At 44.1% G+C, this 21,426-nt stretch overlaps 1 protein-coding gene across 1 annotated transcript; it reads right to left on the reverse strand.

The window, feature by feature from the left end:
- Positions 1–1,341: 1,341 nt before the first annotated feature.
- On the reverse strand, positions 1,342–15,702 carry FBXO4 (F-box protein 4). Its single transcript, XM_073639742.1, has 7 exons — positions 15,391–15,702; positions 10,110–10,345; positions 8,986–9,206; positions 8,158–8,233; positions 6,124–6,299; positions 3,219–3,394; positions 1,342–1,801 (listed from the first exon to the last, which is right to left on the reverse strand). Exons 1-7 carry the CDS (start codon positions 15,568–15,570, stop codon positions 1,718–1,720), a joined length of 1,149 nt encoding a protein of 382 aa, XP_073495843.1. The 5' UTR covers positions 15,571–15,702; the 3' UTR covers positions 1,342–1,717.
- Between the last annotated feature and the right edge of the window lie 5,724 nt (positions 15,703–21,426).

The following is a 21,426-nucleotide window of genomic DNA, read 5'->3' on the forward strand; positions in this document are numbered from 1 at the left end:
TCCCATTGACTTACATTGGTTTCCGGTATCGGAATCGGCAATATCCGATATTTTTTGGTTATCTGTCCGATCCAATCCGATCCGATATTTCCCGATATCGGAAGGTATCGCTCAACACTAGTCATGAACTTATATAAAAACTATAAAACCCCTGTAAATATCCCCTTTTATTGACCACCCTGGGTCACGGGCCGGGTCTCAGCCACTGTGACATCTCCCCTAGCAACGACCGGCCCGGCACCGAGTACCCCACGGTCCAGGGGGCGCGTCATCTTCACCTGACGTTTTGTTTTGGTGGCAGAGCGGTTGAGTTTTTCTAGGCTAAGCTAAACTCCGGTGGTCTTTTTCCTGAAGTGGCTTTGTCGTTGTTTTTCTTTTTGTGGTGGTCCCGCCGCTGGTCGCTTTTTTATTAATTTTACACTACAGTGCCAAATGGATTCCTAGTGGAAGACACCTAATGAAAGAAAATATTTAATCGCTTCAAGATTTCTGAACCCTGAAGCAGTTAAAAAAAGTAACTGTCACAGGTGTGTCAGAAGTGACAGACAGTCGCCCTGCAGCTGGTTGCAGGAGATCTCTACGTTTGGCATTACAGACACCTTCTTAGAGGCTGTCTCTCTAGGACCAAGAAGCTATCTTCCTCTGGCTAATTAACACCCTGGCCTGGGTGTATAAATACCTGCTGTCTGCCAGAGGGAGGTGCCGGCGATACTCACATTACCCTTTGTGAAGGCTTGGAGCAAGTGCATTACTTCATCCTCTCTGGAGCTATGAGGACGGGTGTTCATTTCCTTTGTGTCCTCATTGTTTGTTTTATTAAAAAAAAAAATGTAGAATTTTTTTTTGTTTTTTTTTCAGCATTTTTAGATTGTGTATGATAAATATTTAGCAAAAAACAATTTGTAGGTGGTTTGATTAGGTGGTTGAATTACTTTTAAATTTAATTATCTTTAGGACTTATATTTAATCATTATAATGTTATATTTCATCGTTTTTTATATTTTTTACATTTATACACTGTATATTTTATATTTCATATCACTTTGAGTATTTTTTTAATTTGGAAATGCGTAGTGGTTTAATAAAAGGTTTGTTCACCACCAATCTATCACAGTGTGATCTCTAGCCATAGCGCTCCTTTAATTGACCACAAATATTTTCCAAAAAACAACAATGTAATTTTGACATTGCTGTGCACTATGTTCATCTTTTGCGGTGGTCTCGCGCACGTGTACACATACCCCTAGATGCGGTTTTTGGCCAAGCAGCGACACAAAAGCCAATTACTATCAATGTGGGATAACATTTTTTCTAAATATATAAACTACAGTTCAAAAGAGATTGATAAGAAATTAGACATTTATTTATTCTCATATATATATATAAAACAGACAACTTATAAACACAAAAATAATGTCTGAAAAATTAAAAAAACATACATGACTAGAGTAGACTGCCATTTGACCACCTACGGGTCATTGTAAAATCCTAGCGTTACCAAAATGTATCCCTAATGGTTCGGACTTTGAGATGGTCCCAAGGTCGCCCACCAACCAGCTTCCCACGGTTTAACTTTTAGGCATTGTAGTAGTGGCAGGATTTTAATGTGGGTCAGAGGCAAACTAAAGCGGTCATGTAACCCTAGCTTCAGATCCACATTTAGAAAAATCATGTCTTAGATTTTAAGAAAAATTGCAGCCGAAAAATTTGACAGTGCTCAGATCTTTTTCCCAAGTTCAGCTAGAATCCATGCGATGCCGTCTAACAACCCGGACAGCGTAGAAGCTTCTGTGTTTTGCACCTGTAAATGAGAAATTAGTTACATTTAGATGTGACCAAGAATGACCAACAGTGCTCCATGATCGACACTTTTTTTTGGGGCCTCGAATGTGGAAGTTCCTAAGAGTATTTTTTAATTTGTGCCAAATATATTACTGGTATGCAGTGGCTTTTTTGTGTAACTTAATGGTCTAATGCAGAAGAGTGGGATCGGTAGTGGGAAATTGTGGCGCATGTACAGACTGCCTGGATTGTGTCTAGCTTTTAGCTTAAAGGAGTTGTCCATTACTAGGACAACCCCTTCTCAATCCCTGTGTTTCCGTCCAGTAAAATAATAACACCTATACTCCTCTCCGATGCCGGTGCTGTTCCAGCGACTCTCCCCGGGATCGCGTGACTTTGTTATGTCAGGTGATCCCTGGGAAAGTCAATGCTGAAACAGTGCAAGCAGCGGAGGTGAGTATAGGTGTTATTATTCTACTGGGGGGGGGGGGGGGACATGGGGACTGAGAAGGGGTTGTATGAGTAGTAGAATTCCTCGTTAGAGTATTTGGTGCATTTTGGATGTTGCACATTTTCGCTGCGCAAAAAAATCACCGTCTTACAGGTTTATGATTTATTTGCAGATTTTCCCCATGAACTGAAATATGATGAGGAAAATCTGCAGATAAAAAAATCCCAAAAAGTGTCTTTAGTGCATTTCCGAAGCAGAAATGCAGTAAAAACACAAGTAACCTAAATTATCTAATTGGTGCCGAAATGCTGCAGAACATCTCATTGTGGGAACGTAGCCTTAGGGTAGCTCCACACGACCGATGTCACCACATTCGTGAAGAATGGACAGATTATTCCGATCAAAGTGGCATCAGTTTTTTTCTAATACATGAGATCATCTTATAGATTGTAAGCTTGTGAGCAGGGCCCTCACTCCTTTTGATATGAATTATGCTTATTCTGTAACGTCCCCCCTAAAATTGTAAAGTGCTGTGGAATATGTTGGCGCTATAAAAATAAAAATTATTATTATTATTACAAGAGTAAAAAAATATTTCTCCACCTTCTCCCATCTGTCAGTCCGTGAAAATCGGGCTGCATTTAGAGGTCATCCGAGTGCAGTGCGATTTTTTTTTTTTCATGGAATCATAGACTTGCCAATTTTGATCCGATCCCCCCAGATCAAAATCGGACATGTGTCTTGATTTTTTCCGCTGAGCACTCGGTCCAAGGAAAAAAATTGGGAATGTGCACAGTCCCATAGAATATCATAGATACGAGTGCCATCTGTGAAAACTACGGAGAGCAGTCGTACGAGAAAAATGGTCGTGTGCACGAGGCCCTTGGACACCATTAGTCAGTGCACCTGTAAACTATATTATAAGGGATTTGCCCCTTTCATCTTTCCCAAAAATATCTATATCTATTCAGAAGACAACCCTCACCATCCACGTCCGATTTAGCTTGTTGAGACGCAGCTCATGAGCTAGGTAGACGCAAGGGATCCTCTTGTCTCCAGGGTTCGTCACACAAGCTAACACCAACAAAGGTCTCCTCTGAGCTCCATGAAGAGGATCCATCATCGCCTGGATCTGAGCAACTTCATCTTCACGATTGTGCTCTGCATTCAAAATAAAAGAAAATAAATGTCAGTCCAATATTGTGTAAGGCCCCCAATACCTGGACAATCATTTTAGATCGGCAATCAGGTGATCGCCTTACCTGACCTGCAGTGTGCAGCCGCTCATTTTCCCTATAGTGGCCACTACAGGCAGAAAGTAGTATTGCAAGACAATTCACTGACCAGGCAGCCATGTAATACACCGTTGCACAAAGTCCACCTTAGCCATCTTCTCCCCAGCTCATGGATAAGGGGGTCACAAGCAAGGAAAAGTGATCTATTACGGGGCAATGGAGCTGGCGAGGGCTTGTGGTTTACATACGGCATTTCGCTTCTTTTTAAGGACACGTCTTCTAGTGTTTTGTGCTTTATTTTTCTTTTTTATGGCATTGATCATAATACTGGGTAGTTAATTTTGTATTTTGATAGACTGGACTTTTACGGACGTCATATAGTAAATATGTCTAGTTTTTTTTTTTTATTTCTTTACTTTTAAAATGGAAAAAGAAATGATCCAAACTTTTATATTTTCTTCTATATATGTAAAATATAAAAAAAAACAACATTTTCTTTCTTTTTTTATTTTTAGTCTCCTTAGGAAAAAAGGTACCAAGATAATAGGCCGATCATAGCAGATTCCACGTATAGGACCCCGAGCAGTCAGCTGTGGAGAAATATGGCAGCAAGTGTTTAACTGTCATGTAGCGCCACCACAGGACAAATGAAGCATTACACTCTGTGTCTGTGTCAGGTCCTCCAGAGTGAGTGAGCGACGTTCCCCTCTGGCTAATATATCAGAGGCATGAATAAGGGACTTCTCTCGATTAATGATACCTCCATAGCTGGGGGCAGTGGTTCTGAATTCAGGAGCTTTGTTTTGCAGTGAATGGTATAAACTGTTTGGGTTAAGTTCAGGGTTTCGGTTGGATTCCCACATAAAAACATTATTTCGACAGAAACCCTGATGGAGCCATTGCGGACCCAAACTGATAAAAATGAATACTGTCTGGACGGAGACTCCATGAACTTCATTCACATTAATGGCTCCATCGGGACACTGTTTGGGTTCCTGTTGGACGACAGTTTTTCGGGGATTCATACAGAAACCCTGACGTAGTGCTCAATGGAGAGCACAGTATAAATGTGAACCTAGCCTTAGTTAAAGGGAACTTGTCATGTCGCTTTTAACTTGCAGATACAGGGTTAGTTTGCAGGATAATAGCGTTAGTAAGCTGACTGTCCACCAGGGGCGTAACGATTATGGTCACAGAGAGTGCGACTATGACTGGGCCCGGAGGTAGAGTGCAGCCCACCAAAGCCAGCAGCTATTTCAGCTGGATATGTGTCTGAGGACGCACATTCAGCAGAAATGCATGGCGGTGCAGAGACCACTGAGTCCCTGTGCCATAATACACACTGTCAGCCAATCAGAGGCTGGCAACTGACAGCGGCGTGCAAGTTACTGGTGGTACATTGGCAGTGAAGTTATGCGCTGCCCATCACTTGCACGCTGAAGTCAGCTGCCAGCTTCTGCGCCGGCTACAGAAGAGGTTTAATTTTTGTCATGTGTTAAAGAACAACAGCAGCAGAACGGGCGACATAGATACCAGGAAGGGCGACATAGATACCAGGAAGGGCGACATAGATACCAGGAAGGGCGACATAGATACCAGGAAGGGCGACATAGATACCAGGAAGGGCGACATAGATACCAGGATGGGGCTAGGATGAGGGACATATGTATATACCAGAATAGGGCCAGGATGAGGGACATAGATACCAGGATAGGGCCAGAATGAGGGACATATATACCAGGATAGGGCCAGGATGAGGGACATAGATACCAGGATAGGGCCAGGATGAGGGACATAGATACCAGGATAGGGCCAGGATGAGGGACATAGATACCAGGATAGGGCCAGGATGAGAGACATAGATACCAGGATAGGGCCAGGATGAGGGACATAGATACCAGGATAGGGCCAGGATGAGGGACATAGATACCAGGATAGGGCCAGGATGAGGGACATAGATACCAGGATAGGGCCAGAATGAGGGACATATATACAAGGATAATCCCAGGATGGGGTACATGTATATCTGGAAGGGGCCCAGGATGGGGGACATTACTACACAATGCGGGGGTCAAACACTTATGTCCTTATAGGATTCAGAATGCTACAAGTGCCTAAACATTTCACAAACATGAAGGGGGGTGCCCAGGTCTAAATTTTGCACTGAGGCCCACCGGTCTCTAATTCCGCCACTGAGGGCTGCAGCACTGAAAGTGCAACTACTGGGAGAAAATTAACTTTATTCCTCCTGGGAGCCGCCGGCTTTCAGTCATAGAGGCGCTCACGGAGCAGCTACAGTCACCGCTCACAGCATTGTGAGTGGCGGCTGTAAGCACGCCCGCACTTTGATTGACAGCTTGTTCTGCACAAATGCGCTGTGGAGCGAGCTGTCAATCAAAACGCCGGGGCTAACAGTCACCACCCACTGTGTACTGAGCGGCGACAGCAGCCACTCCGGGCACACCTCTATGACTGAAAGCCGGCGGTAGCCACACTTTCAGTAAAGCGGACGGACAGCTTCCTATCGCTATTATCCTGCAGATCTGTGCAGGTTAATTGAGCTTGGGACATGATAGATTCCCTTTAAATGCCAAAATTGAGTCGCGTTATCATTTATGGTAATCTGGGATGTTGGAAGGATTCGCTGTTACTTACTTTTTTGCGATTCAGCATTGGCCACATAGATGAATCCATCCACAACTTTGCAGACTTCCTTTACTTGTGGGATCAGGCTGTACGCAGCTCCCGATTCTCTGTTTTCCAAGCCCTCGGAGACAAACATCTTATTGACGGCCGCACTCTGTTCTGTGCGAGCTCTGTCCCGTTCTGAACTAAGAACAAGATAAAAAAAAAAAAAAAAAAAAAAAGATTATTCATCAGAATATTAAGGTCGATGATGACAATACTGACCCAAGATAATCATCGTGTATGTCCAGCTTTAAACCCTTGCCAACATGGCCAATTTTCATTTTTAAGCTTTTGTTTTTTTCCTCCCCTAGTAGTAATTGTTTTTTAGGTTTCCAGTTTTAGTTTGATACCAAACTTGTAGCTTTGTGTGTTTTTTTTTTTATTTCGGTGGTCCCCCATCTGTGTTATTGTCCCCTCGATGGCGCTGTGTGAGCGCTTGTGGTTTACATACACCATTTCCTTTTTTTTTCTTGCATCCTTTAAGGTACATGTGTTCTAGCGTCTTGTTAATTTAGTATTTTGATAGATTGGGGCGTGACAATAGGAAATATGTCAATTTTATCATTTCTTTAATTTTAAATTGGAAAAAAAAAAAAAAGTGTGATCCAAACTTTTATATTTTTTATACATTTTTTTCTTTTTTAACTTATTTATTTTTTTACTTTACTGATAGTCTCCTTATGGAACTTGAACAACTTTGAAGAAGGACCTCGTCTTATGTCAATCTCAGAGGAATGTAGAGGAAATACGTGGAGTCACTGGCATGAACGACGGCTCATAAATAGGTACTGGGTGACTTTATTTAGGCTCCGTGCTTCTGCAACAAACAGGGGTCTTCATCGGGCCTGGTTTCAATCTCACACATTTACTCTGGCTCGCTATTCATTGTGGAAGTAGTTATAATTAGATCCAATGAGCTCACTAAAGACTTTAGAAAGAAGATTATAGATTCCTTGAAGTCCACTGAAAATCATCTATATAAACCAATAGGCCCACGCCGGGATGTCCCAGCCTGAGAGCAGAACACAAGATGCTAAAGGGAATCTGTCTCCAGGTTTTTGCTATCCCATCCGGGAGCAGCGTGATGTAGGGCCAGAGACCCTGATTCCAGTGATGTGTCACTTACTGGGCTGCTTGCTGTAGTTTTGAAAAAAAAAAATCCCTGTTTTCTCTGCTGCAGATCTAGCAGTTCTCTGAATGCTGGGCTCTATATAAACCCGCCCACACCTCTGATTGGCAGTTTTCTGTGTACACTGTGCATAGCCAGAAAGCTACCTATCAGTGGTGGGGGCGTGGTTATTCAGAGCTCAGAGAATTGCTAGATCTACAGCAGATAAAATAGCGATTTTATCAAAACTGCAGCAAGCAGTTCAGTAAGTGACACATTGCTGGAATCTGTGTCTTTGTCCCAACATCATCAGAACCACTTACTTTCCCTACAAAAGTACTGTAAATACCAATTCCTATTTTGGGTAATTGAAAGAGAACTGTTATTGCAGAAAACATGCCATAGTGACATGTCAGAAATTAGATTGATGAGGGTCTGAGCGTTGAGACCCCCTCCAATTACTGAAAAAAAGAGGAAAAAGTGTTCAGTTTAGTATTGTGTTCTTTCAGCTGTGTATGGGCTCACAGAAAGGCCCACCATACAATGGTAACCCTACATAGGTGAGAGCGGATTACGGCCTAATGAGCTCTGCACTCAGCTGGATACTTCTGTCTCTCCAATTCAGTGATCAATGGGGGTCTCAGTGCCTGGAAACCCCACATATCAAAATTTCTGACAATTCACTATTACATGTCAGAATTTTTTGAAACAACAATTATACTTTAAAGAGTAAAAATTGCGGCACTCCACCGGTTCCATTCAATCTCAATGGGATTGCAGGATAAATCGTACGCTGTACTTGGCGATCTGCCTTAACATGAAAGAATTAAGAAAGAAGGGAATAAAAAAGAAAGAATCAAGATTTCCTAATAAAAGAAGTGTTGTGCATTTACCGCGTCGTAGAATACAGAGTTAAAATATTAAATTTGTGTTCGCCATTCAGCTGGAAAGTGACGCCAGAACCAACACCTGTGCGGAAAGAGCAGAAGACATGAAATATTATTGGATCATCACTGAAGCTTCTGAGCTGCCAACAAGATGTACGACAGCAAAGCCCCTATACACTTGGAATGGCTGTTGGACGAACGATACTTTGGCCGATCATATGTCCAGCAGCCATCTCTGCTGTCTCTCCCATACACATTGAATGGCTGCCAGATGAACGATGCTTTGGAAGATCATCCATCTAACAGACATCTTGGCCCTTTCTCCCATACACATTCAATGGCTGTTGGACGAAAGATGCTAAGGTCAATCGTCCATTTGGCAGCCATCTTGGCCGTCTCTCCCATACATATTGAATGGCTGTCAGATGAACGATGCTTTGGAAGATCACCCGTCTAACAGACATCTCGGCAGTCTCTCCCATACACATTGAAAGGCTGTCGGACGAACGATGCTTTGGTCAATCATCCGGCAGCCATCTTGGCCATCTCTCCCATATAGATTGAATGGCTGTTCAATGAACGATGCTTTGGCTGATCATCCGGCTGGAGGGCATCCCTCCCATACACAGCACTCGCTCAGCTAAGAGCTCCTGTGTTTTCTATGGGAGACCCACCACCAGACATTATCTCGGGGAGAATAAAGCGAGCCGAAGTCCGAAATTGAACATTACTCTCCCAACAATAAACTGTCGGCCACACCATGCGTCTAGTCATTAGTCTAATATGTATGGGATGCTTTACCTGTAGATGTAGACCCGGACCCCTTTGCCTTACCATTGATTTGCCTCTGCAGTATGCTGACAACTGGTAGAAGATCCGGAGAGGTCATCATCCGTGTGACCAAAGAATCATCCAGCTGTTCAAGACCAGGACCAAACATAGCGAAGCGGGGCTCTCCCTGCATGACAAGAGACTGCAGGAATGAGGTCACTGCTCCATAAATCGGATTCCTGGTGCGCATGGATCGTCTAGTTTTTGGGCTGCTCCTCAAGTAGCTACAATCATAAGAAACCTAAGTCATATAAGTGTAAACTGTTCAAAAATAAATAAAAAAAACACCCAAAAATGATGTCTCCAAAAATTGGATTGGAAGTATACCTGGTGATACAGTGATCAATAGCTTTAAAAAGGGTTACAAACCAGCGTAAAGGGATTGCACAAAAATATTAGTTAATGATGAAATGCCAAAGACTAACCAAAACATAAGTAAAGAATCAATACTCTCACCAAAACCCCAGAGGACACCTGGACCCCCTGGTCCAGAAATGGCCACTCAGCCAATCACAGACTGAAGGGGGGTCACAGATTTGTTGAGCAGTAGAGTGGTGTGAATATATTCGCAGGACCTGGTCCAACAACCCCATCAGTAATCTGTGGTCATTGGAGGGGAGCCCTGAGAACCGTCTCTTACTTGACTGCATTGTCGGCTCTTCTTTTGATTAGCCGGCCTGACGAGACATCATATGTGCGTAAAGCCGCAATGATGACATCGTGCCAGGTCGGCTAATCAAAAGAAGAGCTGCAGATGTCGGGAGGTAGGAGTCGTTTCTCACGGCTTTTGCCCTGTGAACACAGATTACAGTCATGGCCGATGGACAAGGTCTTTCAAATAGAGTCGCACCAATTCTAAGGAGAGGACATCTCTAGCTATTTAGCTGGATTTAAGGATAGGAACAAGAAGCAGAGAACAGCAAGGACAGGGTGAGCGCCAGAGAGTGGCAGCATCGCAGCTGTGGGTTTTATGAAGGTTGTCATTTAGTACCCAGAAGTATAAGGAGTCTCTAGCTCCTCAATAGCTTCTTGTGTCACCAATTTCATACAGAGGTTGATGTTTTACTCCCCATAAGTGCAGTATTTTGCCACTTTGCACCCAGTAGGTCGGTCATCCCTGCACTCACATGGACATATAATTACATTCCTTCCCATCTGGCGATTCACATAAGCAGGAGTTCAGGACGTCTAAGTTGGGCAAGCTGTGACAATCGATGGAGGACCAAGTTGGATGATCGCGCAGAAGAAAGTATTTCCACAGTAAACGGTCTTGTACCATCGACTGCCAGTATCGATTCGTCATTCCAAGCTTGCACAAGTCTTGTGGTGAGAGAAATGTCATAATGTACAACTGCATGTCAACCTAAAGAGAACGCAGAGAAACAGAGATTCTTTAGGAAAAAGTTTGGAACTGTTTCCCTAATTTTTTAACCAGTCTGTTCACACATATAAGACTCCAGATCTCCCGCATGTGGCGAGGGCACTCCTATAAAGAGTCCTCCATCTGAACACACTTAGGTTGGGTATGTTCACATGTTTCAGATTTTCAGTACTTTCAATTAATCCGCAGCTTATTGCAGTAGCAGCAAATTGAATGAGATTTTTATAACTCTCATTCGCATACAAAACCCAATTTTACCCACCAACCTGCATGAAAAAAATTCTAAACTTTTTACTGTGGAAAGCAAAAAAAGAAATCACTAAACTCTTCTAGCACTTTTGAGGCTACATTTCTTGCCCCCCCTGTAGTTCTTAGTATAACCCAGACTCCTGAGATGACATCATGTCCCATGTGACTGCAGCAGCCAATGAGAGGATGCAGCAGCCATATGAGATATGACATCATCATCACATCAGGCCGGGTCATACCAATGCCTCCAAAGAGCCAGGTGAACTGAGTAGGGTGATTTCTTTTTGTTATTTTGCATGCTTCGGTTTCCGAATGATTTGGTGCAAATTTTCCGTACACTACACACTTGCTATAGACTTCAATGCAAGTGCCAGGGCAGTTAAACATGGCATGAATCTAACACTCATCTCTCTTCTCTATATACAGCTATATATATTTCATTCATCTGCTGCGTTTAACCCTTTTGAAGCCTGCATCCCACTCCCATGTCTGTTAACCTCTAACAATCAATGGTATATACATTTAATTCATCTGCGTGATTTTGTTCCCTGATGCTGTAAGGTCATCTCGCTTACTTTTACAGTTTATGATCCATATTGGATTGCAAGCTTGTTTGTCTCTGCATTTTATTTCCTCCTGCTGTCTTAAGTTAGTTGAGTGATTGATTGTTAACGAGTTAAATTAGTGATAGATCTAAGCACAAACTTCCCCATATATTTAGACCTAGCCAAGGGAAGGCGCTTGTGCAGATTTTATTCAAGTGCCATATTTTTAAAAGTGCCAGGGCAGTTAAACATGGCAGTTGGACAGGGCAGTAAACAGGTAACCGATGCAAGACATTCAAAGAAACTTCTTTCCAGGTCATCTGCATTGCTAAATGCACTCACCATATGTATCTGTATCATTTGTGTTCTAGCTGCTTCAATCACTCACATCTACTGTCCTTTCACACACTCTGTGGACTCCATTCATATCAGCACCTCTCTCCTCCACTCTCCTATGTACGGCTCTCATGCTCTTTTCACAAGCTCAAATCGCATAGATCCATTCACTACCACCATACAACACAAGAGACGCTCTCACAAATCACGTAATCAACTGCTTACTCTCTCTATTCTCCTTCTCCTAGTTGCAGGAGAGATTTCTCCTAACAATAGTAAGTTTAACTCCTTCCCTGCTACACTCAGAAACCCTGAGAATCTCATTAATGTCCCTTGCATGCCTTCTGTCTTTTAACTGTGCCCTCTGAAACTCACAGTCAGCATGTTACAAACTCTCCTACATCCATGACTTTTTACTTTCAAATTCCCTCAAGCTTCTGTCTGTTACTGAAACCTGGATCCAGTAGTCGGACACCACTGCCGCTGCTGCTCTCTCATATGGTGGCCTACATTTTCCACATACTGCCAGAGCTGCCAACAGACTAAGTGCAGGGGTTGGTCTGCTCTTTCCAAGAAAATGTATTTTTCAGGTTATCCCCCAAGTACCATCACTAATCTTCCCATCTTTTGAGGTCCACGTTGTCAGACTCTACTGACACTTCTCCCTGCGAGTGGAAGTTGTGTATTACCCTCCGAGCCCCTCCCTCAGTTCCTGGATCACTTTGCCACTTGGCTTCCACATTTTCTATCCTGTGACATCTCCACTCTCATCATGGGGGACTTTAATCTCCCCATTGGTGATCCCCTCTACCCATCAGCCACTCACTTTTTATCTCTAACTTCCTCTCTCAGCCTTTTACAGCTTACTATCTCTCCTACAAATGAAGACGGGAATACGCTGAATCTGGTCTTCTCCCGTCCCTGCTCAGTGCATAATTTTACTAACTCCCCTCTCCCGCTTTCTGACCACAACCTTCTTTCATTCTCTGTCAGTAACTGACACCCAGGACATCCCAACTTACCACACTTATAGAAATATACAAGCCATTAATACCCAGAAACTTATGAAGAAATTGCAGTCATCATTGGCCCCGATCTCCTCCCTCTCATGTCCTGACTCTGCACTGAAACATTATAATGAAACATTGCAAAGTGCGTAGGATGAAGCTGCACCTCCTACACATAGAACAACTCGGCACAGATGGCAACAACCCTGGCACACGCTGAAAACACGTTTTTTCCAGCGGTGCTCCCGGTGCATCGAACGTCTGTGGAGAAAATCCAATCTGGCCGAAGATTTCATCCATTATAAATATATGTTTAAAACATACAACTCTGCCCTTCACCTCTCCAAACAAACCTATTTCAACACCCTTATCACCTCACTATCCAACAATCCTAAATGACTCTTTGACACTTTTCATTCTTTCCTCAATCCAAGAGTTCAGGCCCCGACCACCAACCTCATCGCTGTCAATCTGGCCAACTATTTCAAAGAAAAAAAATTACCATATTTCCCAATCCCCTAATAGCATGCATTCTCCTCCCTCCTGCACTGCATCTTGCTCACTTACTGTCTTTAAACCAGACACGGAAGAAAAAATAAACAGGCTCCTTGCATCTTCTCGCTCTACTACCTGCACTAGTGACCCTGTTCCCTCACATCTCCTACAGTCCCTTTTCCCGGCTGTCACCACTCAGCTAACTAAAATATTTAACCTCTATCTTTCATCTGGTATCTTTCCCTCCTCATTTAAACACTCCAGCATACAGCCATTACTTAAAAAACCATCAATGGACCAGAACCGTGCAGCCTACTACAGATCGGCCTCTAATCTTCCTTTGACCTGTAAACTCCTGGAACGCTTGGTCCACTCCCGTCTAATCCGCTATCTCTCAGATAACTCTCTTCTCAACCCTCTACAATCTGGTTTCCGCTCTTTACATTCTACTGAAACTGCCCTCACTAAAGTCTCTAATGATCTACTAACAGCTAAATCTCATGGTCACTGCTCCCTGCCGATTCTCCTGGATCTCTCTGCAGCATTCGACACTGTGGATCACCAGCTCCTGCTCACTATGCTCTGCTCTATCAGGCTCAATGATGCTGGTCTCTCTTGGTTCTCCTCCTACCTCTCGGACTGCTCCTTCACTGTATCTCTTGTTGGCTCCTCTTCCTCTCCTCTCCCACTTACTGTTGGGGTTTTAGGCCCCCTCCTCTTCTCTCTATACCTCTCTATATTGGACAAACCGTCAGTAGATTTGGTTTTCAGTACAATCTCCATGCTGATGACACCAATTATACACATCGCCTCCTGACATCACCCCTGCATTACTACAAAATACCAGGGATTGTCTTTCCGCCACTGTCTATAACATCATGTCCTCCCTCTATCTAAAACTGAATCTGTACAACACTGAAGTCCTTGTGTTTCCTCCCTCCACTAACCTACCTATACCCGATATTGCCATTTCCATGTGGTGTTCTACCTTTACTCCCGAGCAGCACGCCCGCTGTCTTGGGGTTATATTTTCTTCAGATTTTTCTTTCACTCCCCACATCCGATCACTCGCCCGCTCATGTCATCTACACCTCAAAAACATCTCTAGAAATAAACCTTTTCTTACATTTGACTCTGTAAAAACTCTTACTGTCACTCTTATTCATTCTCGTCTTGACTATTGAAACACTCTACTGATCGGTCTCCCTCTCACTAAACTCTCCCCTCTCCAATCCATCCTGAAGGCAGCAGCCAGGATCATATTCCTTTCCAACCGCTGCACCGATGCCTCTACCCTGTGCCAGTCGTTGCACTGGTTGCCCATCTGCTACAGAGTCCAATATAAGCTCATCACTCTCACCCACAAAGCTCTTCACGGTACCGCACCATGCTACATCTCTTCCCTCTCCATCGTCTCAGTCTACCACCCTACCCTGCTATCCATCCTGCTAATGACCTAAGACTAACATCTTCAATAATCTGAACCTCCCATTCCCATATCCAAGACTTCTTGCGAGCTGCGCAACTTCTCTGGATTGCACTACCCAGGACAATTTGATTAATCTCCAATACCCACAGCTTTAAGCGTGGCCAGAAAACGCACTTCTTTAGACTGGCCTATCACCTCACCTCATTTATATAACTATCCCTGTTTTGCTCTTACAAAACTTTTTTCCAAATCAGGACCCTCAAAGCATCTGTTCACACCCTCCATGCATTTTCTAGCCCTCTGTGTCTGTACCCTGCACATACTGGCTGGTGACCGGTTCATGCAGCATTATGGGAACACCCTATTTATTATATTGATGGCCGGACCGTACAATACAAGCACTTTTTACCCTTTACCTTCCGTGTCCCCCCCCTAGTTCCTCATAGATTGTAGCTTGTGATCAGGACCCTCCTCCTGTATCTGGTGAATTATGTGATATTCTGTATTGTCTTTATTTTCTGTATAAGTCTCCTGTAATGTAAAGTGCTGCGGAATATGTCGGCGCTATAGAAATAAATATTATTATTATAAATCACAATGCGACTGTAATGTAGGCGTCTCGGCCATTTATTTTTTTTTACAGCAAAATCCCAGCAGTAAAATAGTCGCAGACAAGTTGCACCAATATTTTGGGACTTTTCTGAGAATTGCTGCTGTGAGACCCTAAAGGTGACGTCACGTAGTCAGGCGGGGGCGCTGCTGATCAGCAGATTAAAGGGGGTGTCCAGAGAATCCACAGGATTCCGATTAATGCCGGTCATCAGTTATCGCCGTAGATAGGTAAACTGTTATAATCGGAGTCCGGCTGATAGCGATTAGGGTCAATTCACACATGGCAAAAATTACTGAGAAAGTCGACAAAATCGCCGCTAAAACAAAACTGATCGTTCATGGTGCAATACTCACCGGTAACGTGTCCAGGGGACTATCCACACCCGCCGGCTCCAGACTATCACTCCCATCCTCCAGCTTCCCCCGACCCCTCACACTGTGCAGATATCGATCTCTCAACTGTCTGAAGCCATTTATGACAGCAGCTTCAAACCGGCTCCACTCCACGGCTGGCATAGCGCCCCCTTCTGCCATCCTGGCCCCCTGGTACTGTGCGGTCGCACAATCACAGCACGGTCACATCAACCACTTCCTGACTCGCTTCCAGCATCACCACAGCAGTGTCACTGGCTGGAAACCTACACTTCCTGGTCATGTGACCTGCCCCTAGCAACGCCATTAGTGTACATAGCAACACAGCAGCATGCACGGGCGACGTCATCACCCAGCACAAGTAATACAGCTGCTTTGTAGCTGCACAGCTGCCTGGGGTGCGGCATACGTGTTAACCCCCTACGCTCCACGGCAATTTTCTATTTTTGCGCTTTCGTTTTTTCCTCCAAGAGCCATAACAGCCGTATATCAGCTGAGGAAATGTTTTTATGTTTTGTTTTTACAGTGTTCATTGTGCTGTAAAGATGACCGGGCAGCACGATACTCGGGGTCAGCGCGATTACGGCGATACCAAACATGTCTGCTTTGTTTTTTATTGATATATTTTTACTATATATTTAGTTAAAAAAAAAAATACAGAACTTTTCATTTGTCGCCCCTCTCTGAGGCCCATCACTTTTTATTTTTCTGTCGCAGGAGTTGGGTGAGGGAATATTTTGTGTCGCTTTTAATCACACTATTTTTGGGGTAAAAATATGTTTTTATTGCAATTTATTTATTTTTTCCTGTGAAATGTGGTGACCAAAACGCAGCGATTCTTCTTTGTTTTTCTTTTCTGTGTTTAAAATACGGTTCAAATAATTTTATATTTTAATAGATTGGACTTTTACAGACACGACAGTACCAAATATGTATGCGGGGACTGAGAAAAATAAGGGTGATTGAAAAATGTATATATTTTTTAAAAAAAAACAACCTTTTTTTTTTAACTTTTTTAGTCCCCTTACAGAACATGAAATTGTGATTGTTCAGATGTTACCCCTTAGGGGCCTCTCCCCTAGCCAAATCAGTTCTCACACTTTGCACTGATGATGGAGCAGCACCCCGAAACACTGTCTGCAAATTGAGATTCTGGTTTGGCTTTTATTCTAAGTCATGTGACAAGGCTCATTAAAGAGTTGATTTTGACTTTTAGGATCGCTGCTTCCAACAGGTGGCACTAGAGTTCTAGTCCTCTTCCTCTCTGAAGAGACAATTTGCATATTTAATTTCCCAAAGGAGCATTACATGGCCTAGAAGTCTCCTTACTCTGACATGCCAGGCCTGGCTTGTCACTCTCCACAAAGAGAAACGTTACCCCTTATATCTCAGACTTGTAGAGTGTAATCCATTTTCCCTTATGAAGTCCAGCCCTAGATGGTAGCCCACTTGGTATGGTAACACATCAGCACCACACAATGGAGTCGTGGGGAGGCCGATGGGAGCGCGCTGTCAATCAGTGCATTTAAATACCTCTGCTGTCTGGAAGTGACAGCGGCGATCTCAGCTTGCTCTGGTCACTGCTGTTACCAGCAGATGCAGGCTGTGTAACACAGCTGGCATTCACAGCACCTGAGCCCGCTCCATGGACCCCACACAGACCTGCGACTAAAATACACGTTACAGGTTGTTAGAAACCAGAGCGTTTTGCTCTTGCATGACAAGACACCTTTTATGCAAATAGTATCTTTACAGAGGAAGATACATATGAGAGCTTGTTTTTTTGCAGGACAAGTTGTACTTTCGGATAAAACCAATCATTTTACCACATAGTGTGCTGGAATATGGGAAAAAATTCCAAGTGCGGAGAAATTGTGAAAATAAACCCAATTGTGACCTTGCTTTTTGGGAACTGTTTTTACAGTGTACATTTTGTGGTAAAAATGGTCTCACAATATGATTCTGCTCATCAGTACGATTACGGCGATACCAAACATGTCTAATTTTTTTTATTATTTTAGTAGTGAAAAAAATCTGAGTTTTTAAAAAAATCTCTCTATATATTTTTGGTTGTGTCGCCATTTTCCGAGAATTGTAATGTTTTCTTTTTTTCGGTCGATGGAGCTGTGTGACCTTTTTGGGATAGACGTGACGTTTTGATTGCTTGTTACAGCATATTTTGTGAAATAGTAATTTCGTCGTTCTGTAATTTTTTTTAGTTTACGGTGGCTTCCGATCAGGTTAATTATTTTTATATTTTGATATTTTTTTTATTTTTATTGGGGAAAGTGGGGTGATGTGAACTTTTGATTTGTTTTTTTTGTTTTTTTACTTTTCACTGTTCTTAATAGTCTCCTTAGCTGCGATCGTCTGATCACTTGTGCTACATACAGTGATGCCGCAGTATTGCTGCATATTGTGAAAATCACGGTCTCTTTTGAAGCCTGGCCACTGGCAGGATATGAAGGGCGCTCCATAATGATACCACGGGGGTCTTCAACAGACCCCTGATCTCATAAAAACCCATCAGCCAACCACAATCACTTCATGGGTGCGCTGATGGGCACATGGAATGACATGCCCCGCGTGTGTTAAATGTCGCTGACAGAGTTCGATAGTGGCATTTAAAGGGAACCTGTCAGGTCCCCCGTGCAGTCGAATCCATCAGCATTCAGCTATATGTGATTAAACCCTCTTCCTATCCAGCCCTGTATAAAATAATTCAGTTAAATTCTCTAAAAAAGTATTTATACCCTCCGCTTTCATTATGCTAATGAGGGCTTTGACTAGTTGACGGGGCGTTAGTTCCCCAGACTAGTCAGCCCTCTTTCCATGTTATCATGGCTGTGGCTGACGGCCATTTATCACAGTCTCTCTACGGGCAGCAATGACCGAGCGCCGGTCTCCTGACCCGAAAATACAGCCTCAAATCAGCTGCAGTCAGTCTGAGCAAAGAGGTCCTGTGACCCAGGACTTTCTATATACACATCTGTAAATGCAGGGCACACGGTGCAGAGCTGTATACGCAGGGCACACGGTGCAGAGCTATATACGCAGGGCACACGGTGCAGAGCTGTATACGCAGGGCACACGGTGCAGAGCTGTATACGCAGGGCACACGGTGCAGAGCTGTATACGCAGGGCACACGGTGCAGAGCTGTATACGCAGGGCACACGGTGCAGAGCTGTATGTGCAGAGCTCACGGTGCAGAGCTGTATGTGCAGAGCTCACGGTGCAGAGCTGTATGTGCAGGGCACACGGTGCAGAGCTGTATACGCAGGGCACACGGTGCAGAGCTGTATACGCAGGGCACACGGTGCAGAGCTGTATACGCAGGGCACACGGTGCAGAGCTGTATACGCAGGGCACACGGTGCAGAGCTGTATACGCAGGGCACACGGTGCAGAGCTGTATACGCAGGGCACACGGTGCAGAGCTGTATACGCAGGGCACACGGTGCAGAGCTGTATACGCAGGGCTCACGGTGCAGAGCTGTATACGCAGGGCTCACGGTGCAGAGCTGTATGTACAGAGCACACGGTGCAGAGCTGTATGTACAGAGCACACGGTGCAGAGCTGTATGTGCAGAGCACACGGTGCAGCGCTGTTTACGCAGAGCACACGGTGCAGCGCTGTTTACGCAGAGCACACGGTGCAGAGCTGTAAACGCAGAGCACACGGTGCAGAGCTGTAAACGCAGAGCACACGGTGCAGAGCTGTAAACGCAGAGCACACGGTGCAGAGCTGTATACGCAGAGCACACGGTGCAGAGCTGTATACGCAGAGCACACGGTGCAGAGCTGTATTTGCAGAGCACACGGTGCAAAGCTGTATATGCAAAGCACACGGTGCAGATCTGTAAATGCAGAGCTGTACAGTACAGACCAAAAGTTTGGACTCACCTTCTCATTTAAAGATTTTTCTGTATTTTCATGAATATGAAAATTGTACATTCACACTGAAGGCATCAAAACTATGAATTAACACATGTGGAATTATATACTTAACAAAAAAAGTGTGAAACAACTGAAAATATGTCTTATATTCTAGGTTCTTCAAAGTAGCCACCTTTTGCTTTGATGACTGCTTTGCACACTCTTGGCATTCTCTTGATGAACTTCAAGAGGTAGTCACCGGAAATGGTCTTCCAACAATCTTGAAGGAGTTCCCAGAGATGCTTAGCACTTGTTGGCCCTTTTGTCTTCACTCTGCGGTCCAGCTCACCCCAAACCATCTCGATTGGGTTCAGGTCTGGTGACTGTGGAGGCCAGGTCATCTGGTGTAGCACCCCATCACTCTCCTTCTTGGTCAAATAGCCCTTACACAGCCTGGAGGTGTGTTTGGGGTCATTGTCCTGTTGAAAAATAAATGATAGTCCAACTAAACGCAAACCGGATGGAATAGCATGCCGCTGCAAGATGCTGTGGTAGCCATGCTGGTTCAGTATCCCTTCAATTTTGAATAAATCCCCAACAGTGTCACGAGCAAAGCACCCCCACACCATCACACCTCCTCCTCCATGCTTCACGGTGGGAACCAGGCATGTAGAGTCCATCCGTTCACCTTTTCTGCGTTGCACAAAGACACGGTGGTTGGAACCAAAGATCTCAAATTTGGACTCATCAGGCCAAAGCACAGATTTCCACTGGTCTAATGTCCATTCCTTGTGTTCTTTAGCCCAAACAAGTCTCTTCTGCTTGTTGCCTGTCCTTAGCAGTGGTTTCCTAGCAGCTATTTTACCATGAAGGCCTGCTGCACAAAGTCTCCTTGTAACAGTTGTTGAAGAGATGAGTCTGCTGCTAGAACTCTGTGTGGCATTGACCTGGTCTCTAATCTGAGCTGCTGTTAACCTGCGATTTCTGAGGCTGGTGACTCAGATAAACTTATGCTCAGAAGCAGAGGTGACTCTTGGTCTTCCTTTCCTGGGGCGGTCCTCATGTGAGCCAGTATCTTTGTAGCGCTTGATGGTTTTTGCAACTGCACTTGGGGACACATTCAAAGTTTTCCCAATTTTTTGAACTGACAAACCTTCATTTCTTAAAGTAATAATGGCCACTCATTTTTCTTTACTTAGCTGCTTTTTTCTTGCCATAATACAAATTCTAACAGTCTATTCAGTAGGACTATCAGCTGTGTATCCACCAGACTTCTGCACAACACAGCTGATGGACCCAACCCCATTTATAAGGCAAGAAATCCCACTTATTAAACCTGACAGGGCACACCTGTGAAGAGAAAACCATTTCTGGTGACTACCTCTTGAAGCTCATCAAGAGAATGCCAAGAGTGTGCAAAGCAGTCATCAAAGCAAAAGGTGGCTACTTTGAAGAACCTAGAATGTAAGACATATTTTCAGTTGTTTCACACTTTTTTTGTTAAGTATATAATTCCACATGTGTTAATTCATAGTTTTGATGCCTTCAGTATGAATGTACAATTTTCATAGTCATGAAAATATAGAAAAATCTTTAAGTGAGAAGGTGTGTCCAAACTTTTGGTCTGTACTGTATATGCAGAGCACACGGTGCAGAGCTGTATGTGCAGAGCACACAGTGCAGAGCTGTATATGCAGAGCGCACGGTGCAGAGCTGTATATGCAGAGCGCACGGTGCAGCGCTGTATATGCAGAGCACACGGAGCAGCGCTGTATATGCAGAGCACACAGTGCAGAGCTGTATATGCAGAGCACACGGAGCAGCGCTGTATATGCAGAGAGCACGGTGCAGAGCTGTATATGCAGAGCACACGGAGCAGCGCTGTATATGCAGAGAGCACGGTGCAGAGCTGTATATGCAGAGCACACGGAGCCGCGCTGTATATGCAGAGAGCACGGTGCAGAGCTGTATATTGTGAGGCAGTGACCGGAATCGTATACGAGGGACGTTATATATCCCCCAGAATGTATACAGAGACCTATTAAATCCATTGGAGTGCATTGTAGTCACAGACACAGCTACGGCTGCAATGCAGGAATGAAGGTGAGCAATCACTTGGTCAGACTACCTGGCTAAGGCAGA

This window comes from Phyllobates terribilis, unplaced genomic scaffold (assembly GCF_046119375.1).
Source record: "Phyllobates terribilis strain yellow unplaced genomic scaffold, ASM4611937v1 Scaffold_7__3_contigs__length_470593459, whole genome shotgun sequence".
Taxonomy (NCBI): Eukaryota; Metazoa; Chordata; class Amphibia; order Anura; family Dendrobatidae; genus Phyllobates; species Phyllobates terribilis.

Coding starts and splice junctions, on each gene's coding strand:
- FBXO4 (XM_073639742.1), bottom strand. CDS start 15,570: ATGGCAGAAGGGGGCGCTATGCCAGCCGTGGAGTGGAGCCGGTTTGAA. Junction 9,207..10,109: donor GAATGTAATTATATGTCCAT/GTGAGTGCAGGG, acceptor TTATGATTGTAG/CTACTTGAGGAGCAGCCCAA. Junction 6,300..8,157: donor ACTCTGTATTCTACGACGCG/GTAAATGCACAA, acceptor TCTTGTTCTTAG/TTCAGAACGGGACAGAGCTC.